Source organism: Podarcis muralis, chromosome 5, assembly GCF_964188315.1.
Source record: "Podarcis muralis chromosome 5, rPodMur119.hap1.1, whole genome shotgun sequence".
Lineage (NCBI taxonomy): Eukaryota > Metazoa > Chordata > Lepidosauria > Squamata > Lacertidae > Podarcis > Podarcis muralis.
In genome coordinates, this window is record NC_135659.1 from 62,926,200 (window position 1) to 62,952,141 (window position 25,942).

The 25,942-nt window shown below is 41.6% G+C and overlaps 2 protein-coding genes across 2 annotated transcripts in view; both read left to right on the plus strand.

Annotated features, from left to right (window-relative positions):
* LOC114599337 (complement receptor type 1-like) overlaps positions 1-25,942 on the plus strand; it is a 100,966-nt gene that overhangs the window by 58,519 nt on the left and 16,505 nt on the right. Inside the window, exons 20-27 of the mRNA XM_077928130.1 lie at positions 4,972-5,182; positions 5,385-5,484; positions 7,210-7,298; positions 9,318-9,509; positions 9,789-10,048; positions 22,016-22,241; positions 23,049-23,228; positions 25,186-25,365. Coding sequence (XP_077784256.1) covers positions 4,972-5,182; positions 5,385-5,484; positions 7,210-7,298; positions 9,318-9,509; positions 9,789-10,048; positions 22,016-22,241; positions 23,049-23,228; positions 25,186-25,365 — 1,438 coding nt within the window. The remainder of the gene's footprint in view (positions 1-4,971; positions 5,183-5,384; positions 5,485-7,209; positions 7,299-9,317; positions 9,510-9,788; positions 10,049-22,015; positions 22,242-23,048; positions 23,229-25,185; positions 25,366-25,942) is intronic.
* On the plus strand, positions 11,302-20,717 carry LOC144327820 (complement receptor type 2-like). Its single transcript, XM_077929040.1, has 7 exons — positions 11,302-11,476; positions 12,490-12,669; positions 13,965-14,159; positions 14,308-14,407; positions 15,310-15,395; positions 18,440-18,631; positions 20,482-20,717. The coding sequence occupies exons 1-7, from the start codon at positions 11,443-11,445 to the stop codon at positions 20,676-20,678; spliced, it is 984 nt and encodes a 327-aa protein (XP_077785166.1). The 5' UTR covers positions 11,302-11,442; the 3' UTR covers positions 20,679-20,717.

Below are 25,942 nucleotides of genomic sequence, written 5' to 3' on the forward strand. Positions count from 1 at the left end.
CATTCTGTGTTCATGATTAAGCAAGCATAGATGTCGCTGAGAGAGCAGTGTGAACATACTGTGCCTGCGGACTTGGAAAAGCACATCTTGAGACTGTTGTGCAATGTGATGCTTATGCCTAGTGCAAAAGTTCAGTCTGTTTGGGGGGTAGACTCAGATTTATTGGGTCTACTAATTAGCATGACCAGCATCTCCTCTTGGCCTCATTCAAATGAAAACTTCTGATTCACTCTATGCTTATTCCAGCCTTTCTAGTCCATTGTGACTACAAAGTAAAACCTAGGAAACTCAACCCCAGATTGGTATAATTCTGCTTGTAGGAGCATAGGAAGATGCTTTATACTATATAGTCAGACCAACGGACCCTCTTGCTCAGTATTGTTTACACTGACTGGTAGTGGCTATGCAGATATCAGGCAGGAGTGTGTCTTATCTTTTCCAGGGGTCTGAGAACAGCAATGGTACAGTATGTTTAAACTATGAGAACTGTGGGGACATGGATTACTATATATCAGTGCTATTTTTCTAGAAAATGAGGTGCCAGAACACACACTTGATTTTTGCTAATGGCAATGTCACCTACTTGAGAGGTGCTGAAACTGAGTTCTCGCTAACCCCCCCTCCCCCGCTTTATATCCTTTTAAAAGTGTATTTTAAGTGCCTTAAGACCTCAGGTTAGAACAAGGTATAAATCTTTCTAGGCAGACCCAAGCCCACAGTGTTAGAAGGAAAAATGAGGGAAACACAGCAAGTGAAAGCAATTTTTAGAAATGAAATCAGTACATATTTAAAGTTTACTTTCATGTAAACAGCTGCAATAATATGAATAGGATGCTAAAACCAGTTGGCTCATGGTTGAAGGAAAGGGTTTTGTTTATATAAAAGGGAGTTAGATTAGTCAAGTTTAGTCTAGTTAGATTAGTCTAGTTAGATTAGTCAAGATTAAGAGCAAGAGCTGACATTCTATGGCTTTTAAAAATAGTGAGAGAGTCTAATGTTTGGATGATCCCCCTCACATGTTCACCAAGTACATGAGGGGAGAGGGACGATGCCTGCTACTGACACATCCCAGATCTAATGCTGTCAGTGGTCAGACCCTTCTGGCTGTATGTGCATGGTACTGTGTGTCTGTCCATAGGGATCTTTTGCACAATCAAGAAACCTGGAACAGTCAAGGTTTCTGGTTACATTGAAGAGACGTACATGCTTACATTTAGCATTAATGCCAAACACACAGCCACCACAGCATGTAGCCTATAGTAACACTGGTATTATAGGGTGTGGCCAGGTTGGTACAATTATGCTTCTTTTATTCTTCTTTTTACAATTGTGCTTCTTCAGTGAATGAAGAGAGTCAGTTGAATACTCCTATAAATTCATTACATAAAATAGCAAGAGGAAGTTTCTGAAGGAAGAAACTGCAAAATATTAAACTTCCTCAGTGGCTTCTTGTAAATAAACAATTTTAAAAAGTCCCATTTGATTACTAACTTTTGTATTAGAAAGTGGGCGGAGCGGGAGAGCTGTCTAATAAAACAGTGCACCTAATATGTGGCAATCTTATTTAGGATGTTCCTCATTCATCAATGTATAAATATTTCACTATGTGTCCTAGACACTATTATTAGCAGTGCATAAGTGGATTTCTTTATTGTGATATCTGATGTAAAATTGCAATATATATGCTGTCTGATGTAAAGTCTCAATATTTATCTGTTACGTTTGTTTATCTCCCTCCCTCCCAAAGATGCAAGGACAACTAACAAACAACATATCCAACAATAACAAAAATATTTCTAAAGACAGTTTTAAAATCTACAATGCCTAAATGTTTTTGTCAGCTTCCAAAGGCCTGAACAATAAAATGTATTTAAATTCTTCCTGAACATGACCAGGGAAGGGAACTGTCTGATCTTTCTTGGGAGAGAATTCTTGTTATTATACCCAAAAAAATGGGGTGTTTCGCAGCTCAACTCCCACTCAAGAGACCCAGTATCCTTTAAGTCTATCATCATCAACAACAACAACAACAGGCACTACAGAAATTGCCCAACCCCTTAGCCAAAGACCACCCAAAATCATCATACATGCTTTACAGAAAAAGGTCTACAATAGAAATTTGAGAGTATGACTTCTGTTGGTCAAGGTACCTGACAATACCTAATTGTCTCTCCTGGCCCCAATAGGAATTTTCACCTATTTGTAGGTATATGCTCTTTTGACAGGTCTGCTCTGTTTTTAACAGATACTTGCCAGACTGGTTTTGTAGAGCAGTGGTCCAATCATACAAACATGTTTATCTATTTATAGCAGTGGTTTTCAACCAGTGTGTCGTGGCACCCTGGGGTGCCTTGAATGATGTTCAGGGGTGCTGTGGACAACACTGGCCTCTGTCCCTCTTACCTTCCCTTCCTCCTCTGAATGGTGCCTCTGGGGCTGGGCAGGGGGTGCTTCCCAGGCCCCTGTGGGGTAGTGTGAGGAGGCACCTCTCTTTGGGGCAGGGTGGGCAGCTCAGTGGTGGCAGCGGTGGCTGCCCGGAGGACTCTTGGGGGGGAGGAGAGGAGGCTGAGGGAACGCTCCACAAGGGAGGGTGTTCAAAAAGCAGTAAGGGGCTGCCAGCTCTGCAGGCAACGGGTGACATAACTTGGCTCCTGAGCACCACAGGGGTGCTGCAGAAAGAATGTAGTTGGTTAAGGGAGCTGTGGACCCAAAAAGGTTGAAAACCTCTATAGGATTTGAAGGACTTGCAAGTGAAAATAACTCGGGCAATCTATTGGGAAAGGTGTTTCCAACATGCCTCCTTCTGCAGCAAAAAATAATGATACTTGGGGTCATTAAGAGAGTAAAGATGGCTTTGGGATTGCTCAGTGAACTCAAATAAAATGTCTATTTTGGGGGGAAATGTTCCCTAATTTTTGAAGGGCGAAGGATTGGTTTTCTGTGGAGCGTGTACCTGCTCTGTGTATGCACCTTAAAATTTGTACAACAGTCTGTTGAATAGTTTGTTGTAGCTGGTTGTGGTTTTTTTTTACAAAAATCTACAATTAGGGGAAATAATTATTTATCTTTCTATTAGCAGTCTTTTTGATCAACATTTTGCCTCTTTGCTGTCATTCCAACTTTCCACAATGCTTTAGATTCATATGCAAGTTTACTTTACTCAAAAGCAAGCTCCACAGTATTCAATGAAACTTAATCCCAGGTAAGTGTGTGTGGTATGATAGCCATTGGCCACTAAGGCCAAAGATGCAAGCAAGTGATAAGTCCATTAATATAAATAATAATTAGTACAATTTTTGGTACTATACAGATTAGTAAGAACTCTCTTCACCATTTGTTGAAATGAAATTACTGAGTTCCAATGCAGTGATTGTCAAAAACTACATTTGCCTGGCAGCACATCCACAGGAGAGTTGAAATTTCCAGAAACGTGTGGTTTTTGACAATCCCTAATTGCCAATTGCAACTTCTAGAAACCTATTGTGTTTGATCGTTTGGAAAGTCCCCATGCTAGGTCCATGGGGCATTTTGGTCTCACACTGAACTGTTGCCACATGCTCTTTGAAACCTCCATATGGATCCAAAACTTTTGAAGCATGAAACAAAGGTAACCATTTCTGATGTGATTATGAAAAGCCCGGAGGCAGAAAGCTCATTTGAGGGGCCTTTCTTGATGCAGCATTTGTCCCCATTCCCTTAGCCAACCATGCATATTTTAAAAATGTATTAACATTATCCCCCCCTCTCTGTGTGTGTGTGTGAATGAATGAATGAATGAATGAATGAATGACATCAGAAGCAGTGTATGAAGATTTCGTTTCTAAAATCCAAACACACATACACACAGAGAGAATTCACTTCAATTGTTGCTCCCATGTCCCATCTTAAGAAGAACATCCAATTAATTTCCTCAGATCATCTCTAAATAAAATGATAGTTTACACACATGTACATATTTATCCCAGTATGTCCCAGGCCCTGACTGCTCTACTTCTATCTTCCTCTCCCAGCCACAGGCCTGAATCCTCTATTGTCCTTTCCCCCAGCCACATTACGTACCTTTCTTCCTTGGTGATGGTGTAGTGGATATTGCTGCTAATTTGTTGTCTCCTAGTCTCTCCTCTAAGTCCACATGCCTGCATGCTAGCAGCAATCCGTTTAGAACTTTTCTCTCTACAGGCTTTTTCCAGCTAGAACTATCCCCAGAGAGAAGAGGAGGAAGAGTCCTAATTGGTCTCTCTTTGATCTTTGCTGGCAGCATCCAATTAGAGTAATTTACTATCTCCTCTCCTCTGAGGTTCCTGGAAATGAGCTGCCTACAGGTAAAACAGGCCTGAAAAATAGCCTGGTGGCCCAACCTGCCCAGAAGAGACTGGAATGCAGTGCAAAGTTGTTGACTTTTCAGGGTGTAAGGCCTTTGTCTTTGCCTAGCTATAATTTGCTGGGTTATTGTCTTTCCCATCATGTTAGGTAGGCCCACAGGTATCCTGTTGATAACATCAATGCCAGAGGTTATCCTATTGCTCTCCCTCACAGTTCCTCACCAGTGGCCTCTGGTGGGGGGAGGGGGGAGCACAGCCCAAATGGTGAGAGAGGCAGTGAGTGGAGAGGGCAGTTCCCTTGCTGTCTGTTGATTCTAAAAGTTGTCAGCACCACAGCAATACCAATGCTGACATGGTCCCACCATGTGTGAGGCCTGGGGCAATTGCCGCCTGAAAAAGACCCATGGCAGTTAATTATTCCAGAACAGCTAGAAGATAAATACAGAAAGCCGAATGCATTAACATTCTACTACATTTAACTTGTGGCATATCCCACAAAGAATCAGACTCCCACCATTTCTGTACAACCACTGCCCCAGTTGTTAACTTTTGATGATAAGGAATGGCCATTTCCATGTTACAGGTGGAGGAAATGATATGGTGGTTCAAAACACAAAATTGCACTGGGCAGAGCTTCACATTTCCTTGATTTCCCCCTCTTCTCTTTTCATCTTTAGGTGGCTGTGGCCCTCCACCTAGGTTAAACTTTGCTGAGCTAACCGACGAGTATAAGCAAAAGAATTTATTTCCTGTTGGCTCGATTGTGAAATATATGTGCCGTCCAGGCTATACTGGACTGAGGTACTCCATTAAGTGCCTTCAAAGCCAGGAGTGGTCCAAAGTTCTGGAGCGCTGTAAACGTGAGTGTCATAACATTTTTTGAAATATTTGTGAGAATGTGCCCTGTACCAATCTGAATCATTTCAATGGTTTGAATACAAGAGATGTATTGAGGTGTGCAGTTCTGCCCTTGAGAATTTATTAATTTAAAACGAAAAGCAGATGGAAACTTTAGATCAGCATTGTACTTTAAGGCACACTTTGTCTCTTTCTTCCTGCTAGGACAATCTTGTGGAAATCCAGGGGAACCAGATAATGGGAAGTTGATTGTGCCCCAAGATATTTTATTCGGTTCCACTGTAAATTACACCTGCAATGAAGGGTAAGCATCAGAAAAGCCAAGAAGGGAGAATTCCTCTGCTCCCTCTGGCCTGACTTCCCACTAGGGCTGCTCTATCTCCCCTAGTTGCATAAGCAGAAAGAATCTGGGAAAGCTTTTCCTTTCACTTTTCTCTCCCATCAGGAAAATCTCATTTGACTTATTTCTGTTGGTTCACTATGCAGTTTTTAAAGGCACCGAACACATAGAAAAGGAGAGAGCTTGTAACCCTAGAGACTAACGATTTTCTACACTTAACCCTAGGCCTGTTTGTTCAGAAAGGAATGAAGTACTTTGCATTCATGTCCTCCTTAGACATATGGTTGGCCACTTTAATAGGTGAATGATGGCTCTTTGGTTTGGTCCAGCAGAGCTCTTATGTACTGGGTGTGGTGATAATTTTGTTTTTAAGAATCTGAACACACAGGAACGTTCCTACTGTGAAGCATTTCAGTTTGCCAGGCAGATCAATCCCCCCCATGCTCTCCCCCCACTGTTCTGGGGGCAATTTCAGGAGACACACAGGAAGGGAGAGAAAGTCGCATTGTACAAGCAGAAGTCTTTGCACATGCTTCCATGTGCAAAAAATTACTTATTAATTTTTCATACCGCTCTTCATCAAAAGATGTCAGAATAAAATACAAGATAAAATAATTAAGCCAAAACAATAGCCCTCCTTATCAGCCAAAGGCCTTGTTGAAGAGGAACGTTTTCACCTGACACCTAAAAATATATAATGAAGGTGCCAGGCGAATCTCCCTGGGGAGAGCATTCCACAAACGGGGAGCGACTACAGAAAAGGCCCATTCTCGTGTAGCCATCCTCTGGACTTCATGTGAAGGAGGTACACAAAGGAGGGCCTCAGATGATGAATGCAATGTCCAGGACCACCACAAAGCGGTGCCACCTATCCCCAACTCAGACAGCTGCTCCAGAAGGATGCTATGGTCAATGGTATCAAAAGCTGCTGAGAGGTTGAGGAGAATTTACAAGGAAACATTTCCCCTGTCTGTCTCCCAACAGAGGTCATCATGCAGGGCAACCAAAAGAGTTTTTGTGCCAAAACTAGGCCGAAACCCCAACTGAACTGGATCTAGAAAATCAGTTTCCTCCAAGAGCACCTGGGTCTGGTCCACAACCACCAGAACCTTGACAAGAACCTTGCACATGAAGGGGAGATTAGCAACTGGCCGGTAGTCAAAGATTTCTGAGTCCAGGGAGGGTTTCTTAAGGAGTGGTTTTACCACTGCCTCCTCCAGGCAGGAACCACCCCCTCTTGTTATGAGGCATTGATCACCCCCCTGGCCCAGCCCCACTAGCTTTTATCAGTGTTGGCATGTAACCATTTTCAGTCATTCCTTTCAGAGGACAATGTATCATATTTCTTAACATACAAATAAAATAAATTAGGTATGTTGCGTTATAAATCCATATTACCCCAGGAAGTGTACTGGATTGCTTGCTCAATGGATATTAGTTAACTGGGACACTCGACACCAGGAACAATTGAAAGAGGGGTGAACATATTAATTAAATGAATATTGTAAGATATGTTGAGATAGCTGCACAATCCTGGCTGACAAGAAATGTGCTTCCCTGTCTTTCAAAAAGCATTTCATTTGTTTGTGGAAAGTCAGTAAGAAGAACGTTCACATTATAAGCACATCAGTTCTATGCATCTCACGAGGCAGAACAAGACAACCCACAGCTACTTCTTTCTTGATACAGGCACAGGTTAATTGGTAGTACTTCCAGCAGAAAGTGTGTCGTATTTGGCCGAAAAGTAGGGTGGACTAATGATATTCCTCTTTGTCAGCGTAAGTAAAACATATTTTTTACTGCTATGTTTGTAAATAGTATTCTTATATGGCACCAGGAACACCTCAAAATCAATTTAGTATGGATGGTAAAGGGTTAATACATTTGCATGCTCTCGTCTAGCAGCATTAGAGGTAAATCAGTGTCAAAATGTTGTTCTTGTTGTTACAGTGAACGCTCGGGTTGCAAACGTGATCCATGCGGAATGCACATTCGCAACCCGTGTCTGCGCATGCGCAGGTTGTGATTCGGCGCTTCTGCACATGCACAAAGCGCGATTTAGCGCTTCTGTGCATGTGCGACTGCCAAAACCCGGAAGTAACCCGTTCCGGTACTTCCGGGATTCGGCGGTCCACAACCCAAAAAAATGCAACCTGAAGCTGCTGTAACCCGAGGTATGACTGTACTTTAATTTCTTACCTATACTGCACCTTAAGGTTCCAAGGCAGGTTACAGCAACTGAAAATACAACATTGGTGGCGCTGTGGTCTAAACCACTGAACCTAGGGCTTGCCGATTGGAAAGTTGGTGGTTCAAATCCCTGTGACGGGGTGCGCTCCCATTGCTCAGTCCCAGCTCCTGCCCACCTAGCAGTTTGAAAGCACATCAAAGTGCAAGTAGATAAATAAGTATCGCTCCGGCAGGAAGATAAACAGTATTTCTGTGCACTGCTCTGGTTCGCCAAAAGCAGCTTAGTCATGCTGGCCACATGACCCGGAAGCTGTACGCCGGCTCCCTCGGCCAATAAAGCGAGATGAGCGCTGCAACCCCAGAGTCGTCCGCGACTGGACCTAACTGTCAGGGGTTCCTTTACCTTTACCTAAAACAAATTATGGCATTGAAGCTTTGTTTCACGAAGCGTAGTATAACTCACTCTTTGGGATAACCTCTGAGACTCTGCTGAAATAAGCAAATAAACATAGGAATAGACAATGGTTCAATATTGGTCACATTCAGTATAAGAAAAAGTGAAGCAGACTCCTGTATCTTCAAGCTATTTTGCGAACCTACTGATGTGATGGAGGGCCTTACCTGTAACCAGGGCTGCCAACTTGAATAAAATCGGAGGGGCAAGTAAGCCCCACTCTGCATAACTGTTCACATGGTGCAGCACACACGCACCATTTGAATGGCAATTCTCATCAACTTCGGGGGACAAGCAGCCCCCTCAAATATTTTATGGGGTGGGCAAAGGGTCCTCAGCCTTGAGTTTGCTCCTGTGCCTGTAACAATTGTTACTTGCCTGTTAGCCTGAATGGCACAATGCAATTTTGCCCATCTCTTGTCACATGGATGCTGTCCAGATAAATGTTTCTTTGTTATAAAATAAATAACTTAAAAAAAATGGGTCCTGATTCACTACCACTAACTTCTATAGAAGAGGTTCCCTGAAGTGAATTAGACTGACATGAGTACAGTTATGCAAATATAATACAGTTAAATTTCTGTAGATGTACTTTTAAAATTTTCATTATAGGGGAAAGGTTAAAATACTGTGAATGAAAGAACTTTGCATGCATGTCAGGAAAAAGTAGGCTTCCTTACTTACATGAAATTAATATAATTTTCAAACAAAAAAGATGAAATTAATGATTGCCAGATGTAACTGGCAGGTGTGATGTACTATTTCTGCAGCGTCACACAAGCCTTCTATGCCTGCTTATCGTCTAGTATCCAGAAAATAATTCCCTACGTGCCACTCTCTGTTTTTATTATTATTCTTACACTTACAAAACCGTCGGATTGTCTTACAAAAGAAATTCAATATAACAATTCACAAATACAAAAATAAGTGTTCAAAAATATAATTCCTATAGGGCATTAAAAAACTTTCAGATTTCTAATTTACAAAGATAATAACTGAACACCACTGCATTTCCTCAAATTAAATGAAAGCACTCGTGTTTCCTTAGGTAGGGAGATGTTTAGATGCAAAATGAACTAAGACACAATAAATATTTTTTAAAAAACCACTAAAATATTTGTCTTTGGCATGTATCTTCTGCTTATGTTTCTAGGTATTCCATGCTTTCCACCACCAGATGTTCCCCATGGCAAGCACAGTGGCAGGTCCATGAATGACTTCTCCTATGGGACAGCTGTATCATACACCTGTGACAAAGGCCACCCCCTTGTGGGAAATGCCACTATTTACTGCACTACTAAGGATGGATTAAATGGAATTTGGAGTGGCCGTGCATATTGTGGAGGTGTGGTTTTCCAGTGTTACTCTTTGTTCTTCTATTTTTTATATGGAAAGGTCCAATTTGTGTTAATTCCTAAACATGATGATTTGGCAATGTGGCAAGCATTTTCTTCTGATAGCTCTAACAGAATAACTATTAGGTATCAATACTTCTAAATTTTCAAAACCAACCCACCTGTCCATGATGCAGCAGATAAAGGCACAGATGCACTGAGTGAGGGTCTATTCTTTTATTTTAATAATAAGCATAGCTGTATGTTTATTAAACACATCTTCTTTTCAGTGGCTCACTGTCCAGCTCCTCAAATTGAAAATGGAAGAATAGTAACTGGTTATTCCGCCACCTACACTTATAACCAAAGGGTGACATTAGACTGCAATGCTGGCCACAAAATAGTTGGCTCGAGAGAGATCCATTGCCAAGTGGATGGCACATGGGACCCTCCACTACCTCACTGTGAACAGGGCAAGTATCACTTTGAAGCTCTTTCGTATGAGACTCCTCACCCGCAAACAGACTTCCCTTTCAGGCTGCTTCTGACTGTGTTTCTAATATGAGGGCTTTTAACCTGAGCCACAATAGAAGGCAATGCCTTTTTGTAAAAGGAGAAAGATTTATACGGTCTGAAGAGAAACCAGAGCCTTTTTGAACCATAATAAGCAGAAATTTCCCATGACTCTTTCTGGTTTCTGTTCCTCCTAAAGTTTATGTTCCTAGTAATCAAAGAAGCAACATACAAATCACTAGAAGCAACCCACAAATCACTTGCTGTAAAATGTTTGACTGTTTCCACTAATAATTGTTTGAGAAAACCATCTAGTGCTTTAATGTAGTGTTCCATAAATTCATTTTTCAATCATTAATATGTAGGAAACATAATTAATGCCTTGCTGTGGAATCTTACACATGCTTACTCAGAAGTAAGGGCCATTGAGTTCTGTTAAATTTACTACTACGTAAGTGTGATAAGATTGCAGCCTTCATGTTGAATAGATTGTTCTGTTGGCACCCATCTGTCTTGGGAGACAATGGAACAGTGTGTTTTCGCGAGTAAAGTCAAACATTTGTAGAGTTACAGCACCTGCTGTGGCTGTAGAGACCAATATGAGAGATACATGTTTTGCTGCAGCTGGGGCAGATCATAGACTTGAAGAGTTGGAAGGGAACCTGAGGATCATCTAGTTCAACCCACTGCAATGCAGGAATATGCAGCTGTCCCATATGGAGACTGAACCTGCAACCTTGGCGTTATCGGTACCATGCTTTAACCAACTGAGCTATCCAGGCCCACATTAAATAACTGGCAGCAGTGGGATAAAGGTGTCCAGTTGTGCTGCTGCAAATGCACCATGACAGTTCTGCTCTCTGCACTCCTCCCAGTGGTCATTTTTCCTCTGGTAACTACTATGGATATATGACCTGACTGCCTGTCTCCAGACACTGTGGTTGGATGCAAGGAATTCCTACACAGCAAGGTTGATATTGCCAGCCTTCATGTCACGGTTGCAGACATCTTTGTAACACGGAGCTGGTCTGTCAACAGGCCTGGTGCTAGAAGCTAGCTCCCCATAGAGCACGTTCTTGGGCATCTTGCCATCTTCCATTCTGTGGACGTGCACAAACCAATACATTTCCCAATTATCAGGAAAGTGTTAAGAGGTTGTCTATGATCCTAGAAAGTTAAAGTGTTGAATTTTACATCAAGGTTTTATATTTTCTGCAATACACCCTTCTCTCAGGTCTCACATATTATAGAATTGAATAATGGCTTTATCCTTTTTCCTTCACAGTCACTGGTTGTGAAAATCCAGAAATCCAGAATGGAAGAATAACAAGATCTAGAGGGCAAGTTAAACCCAAAGAGACAATTACATTTGAATGTGACCCTGGCTATATCCTGAAAGGCAACCGTACAATTCAGTGCCAATTTGACAGCATGTGGGATTCTCCTGTGCCCATTTGTGTTAGGGGTAGGTACTAGTATATCTTTCATTTGCTTCTAATAGTCAGGAATGCTTTCCTTTTGTTTGGATCTCATTTGACAGTTTCAGATATGAACCAAAAAGAATGAAAGTCTCATCTGAGATTGTGCACATTAAAGACACTCTACAAATCAATACCATACAGGGGTGTGTAAGTACTTAAATCATTCCACTGAATAAAGATAGCCAAATTGGTGCCCTTCATGTGTTGCTGGACTACAGTTTTCATCAGCCCCAGTCAGCATGGCCAATAGTAAAAGATTATGGGAGTTATAGTCCACAACAACTGAAGTGCACCAAGTTGGCTACGCCTGCAATAGAGTGATTGAGGAAATAAGCCTTTGGGGGTTTATTGATTGGACTGAAACCTGAAATAGGAATCATAACAAATAATGACAGACCATTGCAATTGCATGACCAAAAAGAAGTGCAAGATATATGTATCATGTTTCATTTGAATTAGCATTTGCATTGTAAAAAGCATAAATATAATAATGATACCAGAACCAATAAAAGTTAATGGGGGGTCATTTCATGTTAAGTTAGGCCAACCTTTACTCATGCCATGATCTACAGTAATAAACCAAAGAAAAAGTTCAGATTGACACACACTTATTAACAGTATTTATTATTTGTTTGCTTCATAAAATTTATACACTGCTTGATTGTAAAAAACAATAATTTCAAAGTAGTTTACAAAAATAAATCAAGGAAATTTTACAACTTTAAAGCAAACAAAAGTTAAAATAGTAAAACAGATTAAAATTATTTCAACTTTCTAAGCATCAGGGTAGGCTTGCCAAAAACAAGAATGCTTTTAGCAGATGCCAAAAAGAATAAAGTGAAGGCACCTGATATCACCTGCTTGATATCAATAGGCAGGGAGTTCCCATGTGTAGGTGCTGCCACACTAAATGATTGAGTTCTTACAAATGTGGAATTTACAGTCAATGATGTTTGTAATGTGTTTTTCCATTGTAACCACCTTTTTCCCCTTTCAGTAATTCAATGCCAGCCACCCCCACATGTTCAAAATGGGATGTACAACCAGGAAGCAGCAGTGTTTACTAATGGAATGTCTGTGAAATACACATGTGAGCCTGGCTATGGACTAATTGGAGAGGGGACTATTTACTGCACAGCATCTGGGACATGGTCTTCCCCTGCCCCTCGCTGTGAAGGTACATCTTTTGACCGTAAGATTGTCCATATTGCCTCTAGCAGTGCAAGCTACAAAGCAATGTTTACACCATTTCTTCCATTCAGCCTTGAAAATTTGGATCCAGGCAAATAAAGTAGTGCTGCTTCCTATAATGAAAGCACACACTTCGAGAACTGTCACACAGAATTCAGTTCTGTGCAAGTTAATGGAACTTCTGAAGGGTTCCTTAGAAGAGACAAAGAGTGATACTGCAAGGTAAAGGTAAAGGGACCCCTGACCCTTAGGTCCAGTCGTGTCCGACTCTGGGGTTGCGGCGCTCATCTCGCTTTATTGGCCGAGGGAGCCGGCATACAGCTTCCGGGTCATGTGGCCAGCATGACTAAGCCGCTTCTGGTGAACCAGAGCAGCACACGGAAACACCGTTTACCTTCCCGCTGAAGCGGTACCTATTTAGCTACTTGCACTTTGACGTGCTTTCGAACTGCTAGGTTGGCAGGAGCAGGGACCGAGGAACGGGAGCTCACCCCATCGCGGGGATTCAAACCACCGACCTTCTGATCGGCAAGTCCTAGGCTCTGTGGTTTAATACTGCAAGGTATTAGTTCTATAAGTGCAAGGACTTTTGGTTGTGCGGTAAAACTGCCCCTTCTCCCCCTCCCCCTGTGCATACCCTAAACCTGGTCTAGGGTTCCCTCAACCCATCCAGAGCAGATTTGTAGAAGGCACAGGGAAAAGAGAGGGGTGGGAAGTTTCATTGCACAAGCAGAATGCAATTACTTTGCTGGCTGCTGCCCAAAATCAAACTGGCAACTTCTTATAATAGTGAAGGCACTACCACCTTCCAAGAAACAGAAGACATAAAACAGCTTGAATGTTCTTTAATCTGCTTGAGTAAGGCACTGGACATCACATCTTGTTCCCACTGATGAAATTGCTTCTCTCATTTTTGTCTTGTGCATATTATTTCCTGCTTGATGCAATTATCCTATTTTATGTTTCACATACATATAAACGCATAAAATAAATATTTTTTTACTTTTTATATGGTTTTATGTATGTATAATTGTTGTAAACTGCATTGATTTTTTCCCCTGAATAGCAATATATGCATATTTTAAAATAAAATTCAAATGAATAAATAATTACAGTACAGGTGAGAAAAGAGTGGTGAGGACCACTGCTATATTATAGGTGGAGGAACTGGAGATTAGTCTCCAGTTAGAACCACAATATTACACTTTGTAGAATTTCACAATAACCACTGGCCTCATTTTTCCCTCTCTTCCTCCCCACTTCCTCCCTCCATCTCATCAGAAGGTAGCTGTGCACCCCCACCCAGTTTACAATTTGCTGAACTTCTCAATGAGTATAAAGAAAATAATTCCTTTCCTGTTGGCTCAGTTGTGAAATACATGTGCCGTCCAGGCTATGCTAAGCATCCCGGATTGAAGGCCTCTCTTATGTGCATTAGAAATCAGGAATGGTCAGGAGTTCAGGAGTTCTGCAAAAGTGAGTCTCTTACCATCCTTGTATTGATTGTTATATTAATATAAGTGGTTTGATTAAGTTGCACCATTCTTCCTTTGTGCTTTAATTAAATTTGTTTTAAAACAAATTACAGAGAGAAAGTCTGTATGGTTTGCTTTTTTTCTGACAGGAAAATCATGTGGATATCCAGGAGAACCAGATAATGGGAGGCTGATTGTAACAAAAGATCTTTTATTTGGTTCTACTATAAATTACACCTGCGAGGAAGGGTAAGCATTAGGAAATCAATAAGGTTACTTTTTCTGGTAGGGCTCCTCTTCCTTTAACGATTTAAGAACAAGTCATTGGTGTTAACTTTCCCCCCTCACCTAACCTCCTATGCAGGAAAAGGTTCATAAATCAATTTCTTATTGTAATGCAGCTTTTGAAGAAACAGGACCCCTGTGACAACAGATTTAGCCAGTCCCAGGCACTAACTTGTCTTGCAGCCTAATACTGATCTGCTGAGGGGAGTGCCAGTAGGATTGGAGACAGAACTACAGATAGAGGGAGATATCAGCATGCTTGTGGGAATTGCAGGGTTTGCAGAGGAGAGAATTCTGGTCTGAATAGAATATACTTTGCTGTGATAATCACTCAATATACAGCTTTGGTATTGGTTGTGAATGGGTACACATGTTAGGAAGTCATTCTTCAAAGAAAAAAAAAGGTTCTTGTAGCTTTAAAGAAGTTTTCTTTAATAGGAGTGACATTCTAGGCTGATTGGTTACAGCTGGGGATGAAAATAAAAAGAGGAAGTTGCAGGTTGCAACATCCTGCACGAGGAAAGAGTACCCACAGGCTGTGAGTTTATACCATGGTGGAAAGATGTATGTAAATAGTTTGTATATAGTTTGAACTAAAATGCTTGTGAACCAGCCAAGAAATAAAGGTAACTCTTGACTGAGTATTTTGCACAAGTCTCTTGTCGTCTGCCGCCAGGAAGAAACTCTGCTACAAGCTTTTTAAAGCAATTTTATTGAGGAGCCACTACACTATCAGCAAGCGCAGTAGAAGTGTGTGGGCCGTGACCTCTAATAACACAGTGCATACATTTCGTAATATGCATTTAATTCTGTGCATCCTGGGATAAAGAAGTCGACAATCCATAATTGCTTCTATCTCAATTCAGGTACAAGCTAGTTGGTCTATCTTCCAGACAGTGTGTGATATCTGGCCTAAAAGCAGTATGGACTGGTGAAACTGCTATTTGTCAACGTAAGTAGAACACATGTTAACATACAGTGGTACCTCGGGTTACAGACGCTTCAGGTTATAGACTCCGCTAACCCAGAAATAGTACCTCGGGTTAAGAACTTTGCTTCAGGATGAGAACAGAAATCGCGCGGCAGCAGCGGGAGGCCCCATTAGCTAAAGTGGTATCTCCGGTTAAGAACAGTTTCAGGTTAAGAACGGACCTCCAGAACGAATTAAGTTCTTAACCAGAGGTACCACTGTATATCATTTTTCCAGAGGGCAACTGCTTGCAGTACTTAATATGGCTATTTGCAATATTACAGATTCATTCACCTGCTGCACCCTGCTGCACCCTGCTGCCAGCGCTATGGTGATGCCCACGAAGCAATGGCACCAACATCTGGTGAGATCTTGTGAGATCTTGCCAAAGTCTCATTGGATCTTAGGATCTCGTGAGATTTTGGCAAGATCTTGCCCCAGACCAGTGCCACTGCCAGTGCTGCTTCCCCAGAGACAGCGGGGTGGGTGGCAGAAGTGAGGCGGGTGCAGCATTAGATACAAATCTGTTTGTCCTCATCAGTGGGCCAGGCCTACATTTAAATCTCCACTCCCTCCCTCCTGATAGGATGGCACACCACCCAGCTCTGAATGGCTTCTGGGTCCCCAGGAGGCTGATTCAAGGCCCGTCCACCACAAGGGTTGACTATTAGCTATGTAAAAATAGCATCATTGACACAAAAATATTGACAATTAGTGAATAACTAGTAGGTGTAGTTCACTTCTACAGCTCTTCCAGTCTTTTGTGCCTTGGGCAGCATCCGATATTTGCAATATTGCAAATAGCCTTTGGATATTTGAGTCAATGCCAGTCAGCCCAACTCTTGAGAACCATTGCACAACCCTTCAAAAACCATACGGTTGTTGGAAAATTAAAGAGATTCTTGAAATCAAATAATATATATTATTTCAATCAAAGAATGTGAAAATAATTTTGTTTGCCCCTATTTTTATAGGATTTTGAGCAGCTTACATATCTTTGTGCTTTTACTATTTCACCAGATTCCAGATAAATTAAATTTTAATTTTTACAAGTAACACTTAATTTAAAAGGACATAACTATTCGCACTCATATAAATGTGTGCTTTTGACTTTTGTGCTAGTTGGCACTGAAAGACCAGTTGTCCACAATCAATGAAATCACATGGTTCAAGAGACCTGAATTCAGAATAATCTAGTTAAGATAGCATATTCGCATTTTCCTATATCTAACCTAATCGGTGTAAGTCACCTGGCAAAATTACATAGCGCAGGAAACTCTGGCAAGGGATATTTATCATGTTGAAAGTATAAATGAAGGGGTTAGTTGCCACCTAGTGGCCAAAAGGCAAAAGTATTTCTTGAGAAAAAGTTGGAACTGAACAGGTTCAAGGCTTGCGCTCTTGGGAGTGGTTCCAAGATGGATGCCAGACTAACAGAAACTGGTGTAACCTACATACATTATCAGTATCACAATCACATGGCAAAGTTACAAAGCACAGGAATCCTGTGGCAAGAGTATCAGAATATAGTATCAGGTTATCAATGAAATCATGAGAATAATGGAATACCATTATGGAATATCTTACACCTTACACTAGGTAAGGTAAAGGTAAATGACCCCTGGGCAGTTAAGTCCAGTCAAAGACGACTGTGGGGTGTGGCAGTCATTTCGTTTTTCAGGCCGAGGGAGCCAGCATTTGTCCACAGACAGCTTTCCAGGTCATGTGGCCAGCATGACTAAACCACTTCTGACACAACAGGACACTGACAAGTGCCAGAGCGCATGGAAACGCCATGGTATGCCCCACAGAGAAACTTACGGTCTTCAAATAAAAACATCTTGAAGGTCCCAGGCCACAGAGAAGTTAGGCTGGCCTCAACTAGAGCCAGGGCTTTTTCGGCTGCGGCTCCGATCTGGTGGAACACTCTGTCACAAGAGACCAGGGCCCTGCGGGACTTGACATCTTTCCGCAGGGCCTGCAAGACAGAGCTGTTCCACCAGGCCTTTGGCCAGGGCACAGCCTGACTCCCTCCCTCGGCAATCTTCGCGGAGCTCTGGCCCAACGGTTGCTAGTGGCTTGAATTAATTAATTTTTATAATGAATGATTTTAGAATGTTGTTTATGTTGTACTTTTGTACTGTTTTATTGTTGTTAGCCGCCCTGAGCCCGGCTTCGGCTGGGGAGGGCGGGATATAAATAAAATTTATTATTATTATTATTATTATTATTATTATTATTATTATTATTATTATTATTATTATTACCTTCCCGCCGGAGCAGTACCTATTTATCTACTTGCACTTTTTGGCATGCTTTCTAACTGCTAGGTTGGCAGAAGCTGGGACAGAGCAATGGGAGTTCACCTCATTGCGGGGATTTGAACTGCCAACCTTCCAGTCAGCTGCCAACCTTCCGATCGGCAAGCCCAAGAGGCTCAGTGGTTTAGACCACAGCACCACCCACGTCCCTAGTCTTACACTATTAAAACAATGTTTGTAATATTGCTGCGTTCTTTGCCCTTAGCACAGAATTGTAGTTAACATTCTCACTGTTGACTGACGTTCTTTCCAATTTTCCAGCTGAGGAGCATTAATCCTCTCTCTTCTGATGTGTATCTGAAGCAACAACAAAAATACTTTCTTTATTGTATGCTCCTCGGTTGTATTTCTCCTAAGCTGATAAATCTTTCAGCCTAAAGAAAGTGGTCAGTCTCTGTCCTGTTATTGTTATTATCTAATTTATGTGTCTTACAGAATAGTTCATCTCTCTATTTTGGTATTTATAAGTAGCCATTGTAGTTCTTGTGTTTCATGTAATCTCCATGGCAGATTATGGAACTCTGGATGTCTTGTATTATTTTCTTCCTTTTAACTATTGGCTGTATTCAAGGGATAATCATAGTTTAGCAGTCATTAATATTACATACGCTGTTAACTTCATCTGTTGGCTGCAGTAGTGGCCATCAGAAATAGAAAACAGAATACATCATTTATGCTATATGTTTGTCTTCTACCTTTCTCTAGCTATTTCGTGTTCTCCACCACCAGATGTTCCCCATGGCGAGCACAGTGGCATGAATATAGATGACTACTTCTATGGGACAGCTGTATCATACACCTGTGGAAAAAGCCACCCCCTTGTCGGAAATGCCACTATTTACTGTACTACCAAGGATGGAGTAAATGGTGTTTGGAGTGGCCGTGCATATTGTGGAGGTATGTTTTTAAATATTCTCCATGCCATTTTGTTAATTGCAGGAAGTTGTGTTAATCAATAAGCATGAACATTTGGCAAAATCACAGCAGTCATTACAGTACTCTGTTACTTCCTAACAAGACGAATCATTAGCTATATGTATTCCTAAAAAAATGCAAAGGCAAGGGTGGGGGATTCATATTGGGGCAAACCAAAATGTCCCCAAGTATTGTACAAGCTGCAATGCCTACCTGCAACTATAATTAGGACTGCTGGGATGAAAAGACATACAATGATTGAGTCCAACATAACAACCCCATTTCTGAAAATACAAAATCCAGTTGTTAATCAGATCTGCATTCCTCCTTAGGTGAAACATGCAGTTCTTTGGTAGGATGAGTAGGGAAGTGGAGAAGAAACTGCTTAATATCTGGAAAGAGAAGGCAGGAATCCTAACTCCATCACTGTCTCCATTGACACCACTCACCTTCCACCCACTATTTCTCCTACTTTTCTCTTGCTTTTTCTAATTGAAAAGTCTTTTATCAGATCCTCAAAACTAATCTTCCATAACACACATGCTTCTATACTTTGTAGAGATAAGGCATCCTGCCCGCCTTGTTGCATAGCTGTTCTGTTAGGATTTTTAATATACTTCAACTGAGAAAATAAACACTCAGCTGAGCAGTCTGTGACGATTTGTGACCATTAATATTAAAATATACGAAAGCAAATGTCTGTATTTGGAAAGGCAGACTCAACATTGTCTTCTACAATTGTTTTATAAAGTTCAGCATGACTGAATCTTGTTTTTACATTTTTGGTTGCACTGAACTTACGATGCACATTTGAGTGAAACTGCTGAAGCTCAGCTGAGAAATTAATAAAGTGATGAGTTCATAGTGATGCACATATAATTTCATCGTAAGTTGACACATCAATTGTCTCCCAAATCTGTGTGGTTATTATTTTGCCGCCCCAACACTCACACCCAGAAAAGCTGTGGAGATAACAACAATTCTCACCAAAGCCTTTAAAAATCTCCAAATTTGAAGGAACACCCCCCGCCCAAAATCTGGCAACACTGTACTGAACACTGCTCCACTCACTCTCAGTGGATGACTGAACAGTACAGCTGAAATGACCAAGATAAGAACGATTACATGAGCCTCAGTGAACTGAGTGGCAGTTTACCAATTACCAGATTCTAATCTTGTGGTTTTCCCAAGAATAATGTTTGTGTGGGCAGGGTGGTCCCTCCCGCTACCTGGCCTGATTACCTTGGCAACACCTCCCCAGGTGGGATTGGGCAACTGGCTGAGGTAGGCGGAGGCCTCCAGGTATCCCACCTGGGGAAGGCGAAGCCAATCCTGTGCTAATGGTGCTGCTAATGGAGGCTGCGTGCGACCACGCAAAGGGTGGCCCCCATTTAATGTGGGGAGCGGTCATTACTCTCTATTGTTACTAATTCATTGTTACTAATTTATTATCATTATTTGTGTGTGTCCGTGTGTATTCATTTTTCACTTATTGTGGGAAACTTTTTTTGTGGAACCTGGTTCAGCTGCGCCATATGGTCCATGTTAAATCTGGCAATGGATTTTTTGTGGCGCCCTCTTTCCCTTGATGCCCTAAGTATGTGCTTATTTTGCTTAAAGTTTAATCCAGCCCTAAGCATGGGGAGAGACTTGAGGGTCAAATAGAGGAGCAGGGTGGGCTACATTTGGGCCCTGAGCATGAGGTTCCTATTCTATCAGCCCATAATCCACATGTCTATAATACTCCCAGCTAAACGCACAGATATGCAGAGAACAGGTATATTCCTTTTTACCTTCAGTACTGTATGCTTGTTGAAACTTTGTCTTTTCAGTGACTCGGTGTCCAGCCCCTCAAGTAAGGAATGGAAGGATAGTAACTGGTTATTCAGACACCTACACGTATAACCAAAGGGTGACTTTAGACTGCAATGCTGGCTACAAAATATCTGGAACAAGAGAGATTCATTGCCAAGTAGATGGTACATGGGACCCTCCTCTACCTCACTGTGAACTGGGCAAGTATAAATAAGAAGCATCCATATATATGCAAGCATGAATATGAGCCGGATACATAAAGGTAAAAGGTAAAGGTACCCCTGCCCGTACGGGCCAGTCTTGCCAGACTCTAGGGTTGTGCGCCCATCTCACTCAAGAGGCCGGGGGCCAGCGCTGTCCGAAGACACTTCCGGGTCACGTGGCCAGCGTGACAAAGCTGCTCTGGCGAGCCAGAGACACACACGGAAACGCCGTTTACCTTCCCGCTAGAAAGCGGTCCCTATTTATCTACTTGCACCCAGGAGTGCTTTCGAACTGCTAGGTTGGCAGGCGCTGGGACCGAGCAACGGGAGCGCACCCCGCCGCGGGGATTCGAACCGCCGACCTTTCGATCGGCAAGCCCTAGGCGCTGAGGCTTTTACCCACAGCGCCACCCACGTCCCACGCCGGATACATACATGCTCGTAACTTCAATATTCAGGGAGCATTTGTAATTCTTTAGTTATAGAAGGAAGCAGGAATATCTGCAGTAAATGTTCACACAAGCAGTAATATTGCTATAATGTACTTGCAGACCGATTGCCAGATCTCAGGCGTATGGCATAGACAGCGGGACGTGCACAAAAGACATGGGTTCAAATCTTCAATCCTGTCAACTTCACTGTCCTTGGGCCAGTCACTGACTATAATTGGACTTAACACAAACTCATGGTTTAACTGGGACTAGTCTCCCCTCAGGTTTATGCACCCCTAAATCTCTAGCACAAACTATGCAAATGAAATTAGAGGTGTCAGTTTTAGAGTAACTGCAGTTTAGCATCCAATCCAAATTCTAAACTGTGGTTAACCTGAACTATGGTAAATTCAAACAGGGCAGCTCCATAGACTGAAGCTGGCTTATTTTCACTAACCATGGTTAAGGCAATTGATTGTAGGTTGTGTCCAGTGGTAGTCCGAATCCAAGTAAATGGATAGTACTGTAATACACACAAGTAGTGTCCATTAATTTCAAAGGGTCTACTCAGAATAGGACTAGCATTGGATACAAATCTGTTTGTCCGTAAGATGCCTTGTGTTCCTTGGATGACAGGTGGAATGCCCTCCCCAGGGAGGCTCACATGGCACCTTTGTTACAGATCTTTAGGTGCCTGGCAAATACATTGCTGTTCTCCTAGGCCTTTGGCTAATTCAACAATCTATGTTCTTTAAAACTGTTCGTGGTCCCCCCCCCCTTTGTTATGTATTTTTGAGTTTCTATATTGTAAACTGCCCTGTGATCCTCAGATGAAGGGTGGTATAGAAATTTAATTAATAAATACATAAAAATATTTTAAAATTTTTAAATACATTTTCAGTTAAATGTGCCATTAATATGCTATTGTGAATGTTCTCTCCTATTTCATTTTTCTTTTAGTATCACAGTGCCCCTTGCCTCTGGATATACCCAATGGAAATCACAATGGTTTTCCTGGGGAAGTGTTTACTTCTCAGAAGTCTGTAACTTATTCCTGTGATCCTGGTTACTCACTTGTTGGAAAGGCATCTATTTCCTGCACAGCTTCTGGAGAGTGGAGCAGTCCTCTGCCACGTTGTGAAAGTATTTACGATGACATTTTGTACAATCTCAGCAACAGAAGATATAATTGCTTTTTATCATCTGTACTGGTGTTAACACTGGTCTTTGTTCCTTACTGTGACCTGCACATCTGCTAAAATTGGTGCTCCTTTTTGTTTTCATTTGAACAAGATTTCTACTTTCTGAAGGAAGCCTTCTTGCCTCTAATAGTTTCCTTGACTCTGCTGTTTAACCATGCTGGCATCCTCTTTCCTTGGTGGTACTTTTCCTGATCTGCTGTTTAGATTCTAGTGAGTTTCTATTACTGTAGTAATTCTGGAAATATTGCAACTTTTCCATTGAATTTCCTTTTCTTAATCCCCTCATTTCTTTGGTTGAGTTCCTCATCTGAAGTACAGTAGACTTTAATTGTGTTGGACTTGCTTGGCAATTGCTTGCTTACATAGACAGTATCGCCACTCACAGGGATTGGATCAGAGTTTGCCCTTTCAGGAAATTCTAGCTTGTATTATCTCCAGGACTAAATTACTCTTGTGGCCTGCAGCTCACCACCCACACCAATTCAGAGAAGTCCACCCCTTTTGGGATTTCTAGTATGTCAGGCTCACTGAAACTTCACATTAGTACAAAAACAGAACCATCTGCGCCGCCCTAAATCTGGCAGTGTGTTCAACTTTATGTCGTCTGTGATATACAGAGCAGCATCACCTCCAGCCACTAGTATAAGATAGTCTGCATTTGGAAGATGTAATCTGAGACACAATCCCAGATGTTGTGACAGTTTTCATTTTTTAACTCCTTGATATACTTTACCCTCTCTTTCAACAGGGCAGTGCCCCCCACCTCAAGTGGTCGCTCACGGGAAATACAGCAGTCAGGAAGCAAAAGGTTTTACTAATGGGGGGTTTGTAGAATACACTTGCGATCCTGGATACAGCATTATAGGAGATGCCAGAATTTTTTGTACAGCATCTGGGTCTTGGAACTCCTCAGCGCCCAACTGCAAAGGTGAGTCAGCCTTTTTATTTCAAGCAGCATATGCAAATCATACGACAAGTCTGAAAACATTGGTAGGAAAGATATTTCATATATGATGCACTATATGTTTAAAAAAATAGTTTGCGGTGGAAGGAAATAAGAAAGTATATCTAATTTATGACTTTATATGTCTACAAGCAGTGTTTTGCTTTCTATAATAAACATTTGTCTCTTGGGGGAGCAGCTTCATCAATCGGCTAATTGAATACAAAATTCAATGAAATGGGACAGATTTAGACGTATTTTCCTTGCTCCTACATCTCTTGAGAAGTCTCAGACTGCTCAAAGTTCTCCTAGCATGCTGGGGAAATGAAGTCTACCTCGTAGAAGCCTCTCTTTCCACTGTGTAAGCTACTCAAGATCTGGGTGGTGAAGGGAAGGACTTTGCTTTACCAGAGAGATCAGAATTTGCATTTATGCTGAGGTGCAGGTCCATGGTATTTTAGTATATAAAGGTAAGCAGCATTGTTTGTAAGTATGGAATGTGAACCCCTAAGCATAGACTTCCTCTGTACAGAGAAGTTGGAAGTTGCCTTGATGTTCAGCAGCAGTTCCAGTTGTTCCAACAGGACTGAGAATAATTTAGAAATATGTATGCAGAAATGGGGGGGGGCAGCCTTGTTTTCTGTCCACTGTAGCTAATAATGTTGGTGATTTACAAATAATGGGTTAGGGTTTTGTGAGCTCTGTGTATTCTTGTTGAGTGTAGCCACGTCATTAACCCTCTTATGGTGTGTTGCATGCTTTTTCCCATCAGAAAATATCCTTCATATTTCATATCAAAACTGTACTTATTTCAACCCCCCACTGACATGTTTTACTGTTGCTTTGTTGGTGTTGGTCCATTAAGTCACTGTTTGTTGGGGTGGGTGCTTTTGTGAGTATGCATTGCTGTTGTCCTTTTGCAAACCCACTATTCTTGCTGCTCTCTTACCATCCCTGTGGCTGTCAGAAGGGCAGTACCTAAAACATTTCAAATTCTGCACTTCTGATTTCCATAGGGATGGCTGAAGTTTAAGTGGACAGCTATGGATGCATGCAACAACTACTGTTGTATGCACAACAAAGATCAAAAACACAAAGGGAAATAACAAGCACACAGCTAAAGTTGTTTAATACAGTAATGTTTGAAAACTGAAGTGAAGGCATTTTAAACCAAATTTAATCACACTATACTATGATCTAAAGTAGGAAGCCGACTTCTTATGTATGTTATTGTTGGATGTATCGCCTGTCTGTCTTGCTGAGGAACAAGATATTCTTCCCTTGTTGTTGTTGTTTTCCAGAGATACATTGCCCCTCACCTCCCAAAGTCCAGCATGGAAAGTACAGGGCTCTGGGATCAGAACAATATACCAGTGGAAAAATTGTAAAATACAGCTGTGACCCTGGTTATGTGCTAATAGGAAGGGCAACTATATATTGCACAGCATCCGGTGTGTGGAGTCTCCCTGTCCCACGCTGTGAATGCAAGTATTCTGCTACACTGGATTTTCATTTGGGCTTTGTATAGGCTAACCAGTCAAAACAGATTTAAAATGCAAGTGAATGTTCATACAAGTACCTTATTTCTGCATTGAAAATTATAGTTCCAGTTAAGTCCTTAAGGGAAGGGCACCTCAAATATTATGTGTGAGCCACATATATACAGCTCTGTTAATGGATCAAGGCCTGACCAATGGAGTGACCATTCTTTTCTTTTTTGGGTCCCATTTCCTTGCTATTCCTCGGCAGTCCAAGCTGAGACTTTCTAACTGCAAACTGTATGTTGCACTATCTTGCTATTGATCCATAAAGAGCCTTATATAATAATATAAATTTTGAGCTTTACATTAAATGTATTAAGAAAACGGTTCTACAATATACTCCTTACTGCAGCTGACATACACTGTGTAGTCTACTAGCTACTTTATATTTTCCTTTGCAGTCACTGGCTGTGTAAGTCCAAAAATTCAGAATGGAAGAATAACAAGATCTAAAGGGCAAGTTAAGCCCACAGAGACAATTACATTTGAATGTGACCCTGGCTATATCCTGAAAGGCAACCATACAATTCAGTGCCAGTTTGACAGCACATGGGATTCTCCCACACCCATCTGTGTAAGGGGTAGGTACTAAGCACAGCTTTGACTGGATTTCATTTTTCTGTGATAAGCAAGAAAGTTAGTTAAATCTGTTGAAGTCCTCCTTGGGATTTTCCAGATATGAGCCACAAAACATACAAACTTATCTAACAAACTTATCTAACTTGACACACTCCCACAAAAGAAAATCCCACTTACTTCCCTCCCAAATTAGGAATATGGGAAGCTGCCTTATATGGAGTCACACAATTGTGTTTCCAGGGGGGGGGGGGATTTCCAGCCTTACCTGAAGAAGCCAGGGATCTTCTTCATGAAACAAATGTTCTACAGTTCAGCTAAGGCCCTTCCCCTAAACACAAAAGGGGAAAACTCAGCAAGTTCTGTTTTTAATTTATTGAACTGAATTTTGAAATAGAAATCCAACAATAATGATAGGCAATATCACTAGTAAAGGAAGGGTGCTGCACTCAACCCTGGTTGGACAGAGACTGTGGATGAGGGGTTCCTAGATCTGGGAACAACCACTAGTTGCTTCAGATGTCTTGTCTTTGCCCAGGTTTTACCTGACCCACAACTTTCTGTGTTTTAATCCCCATATTT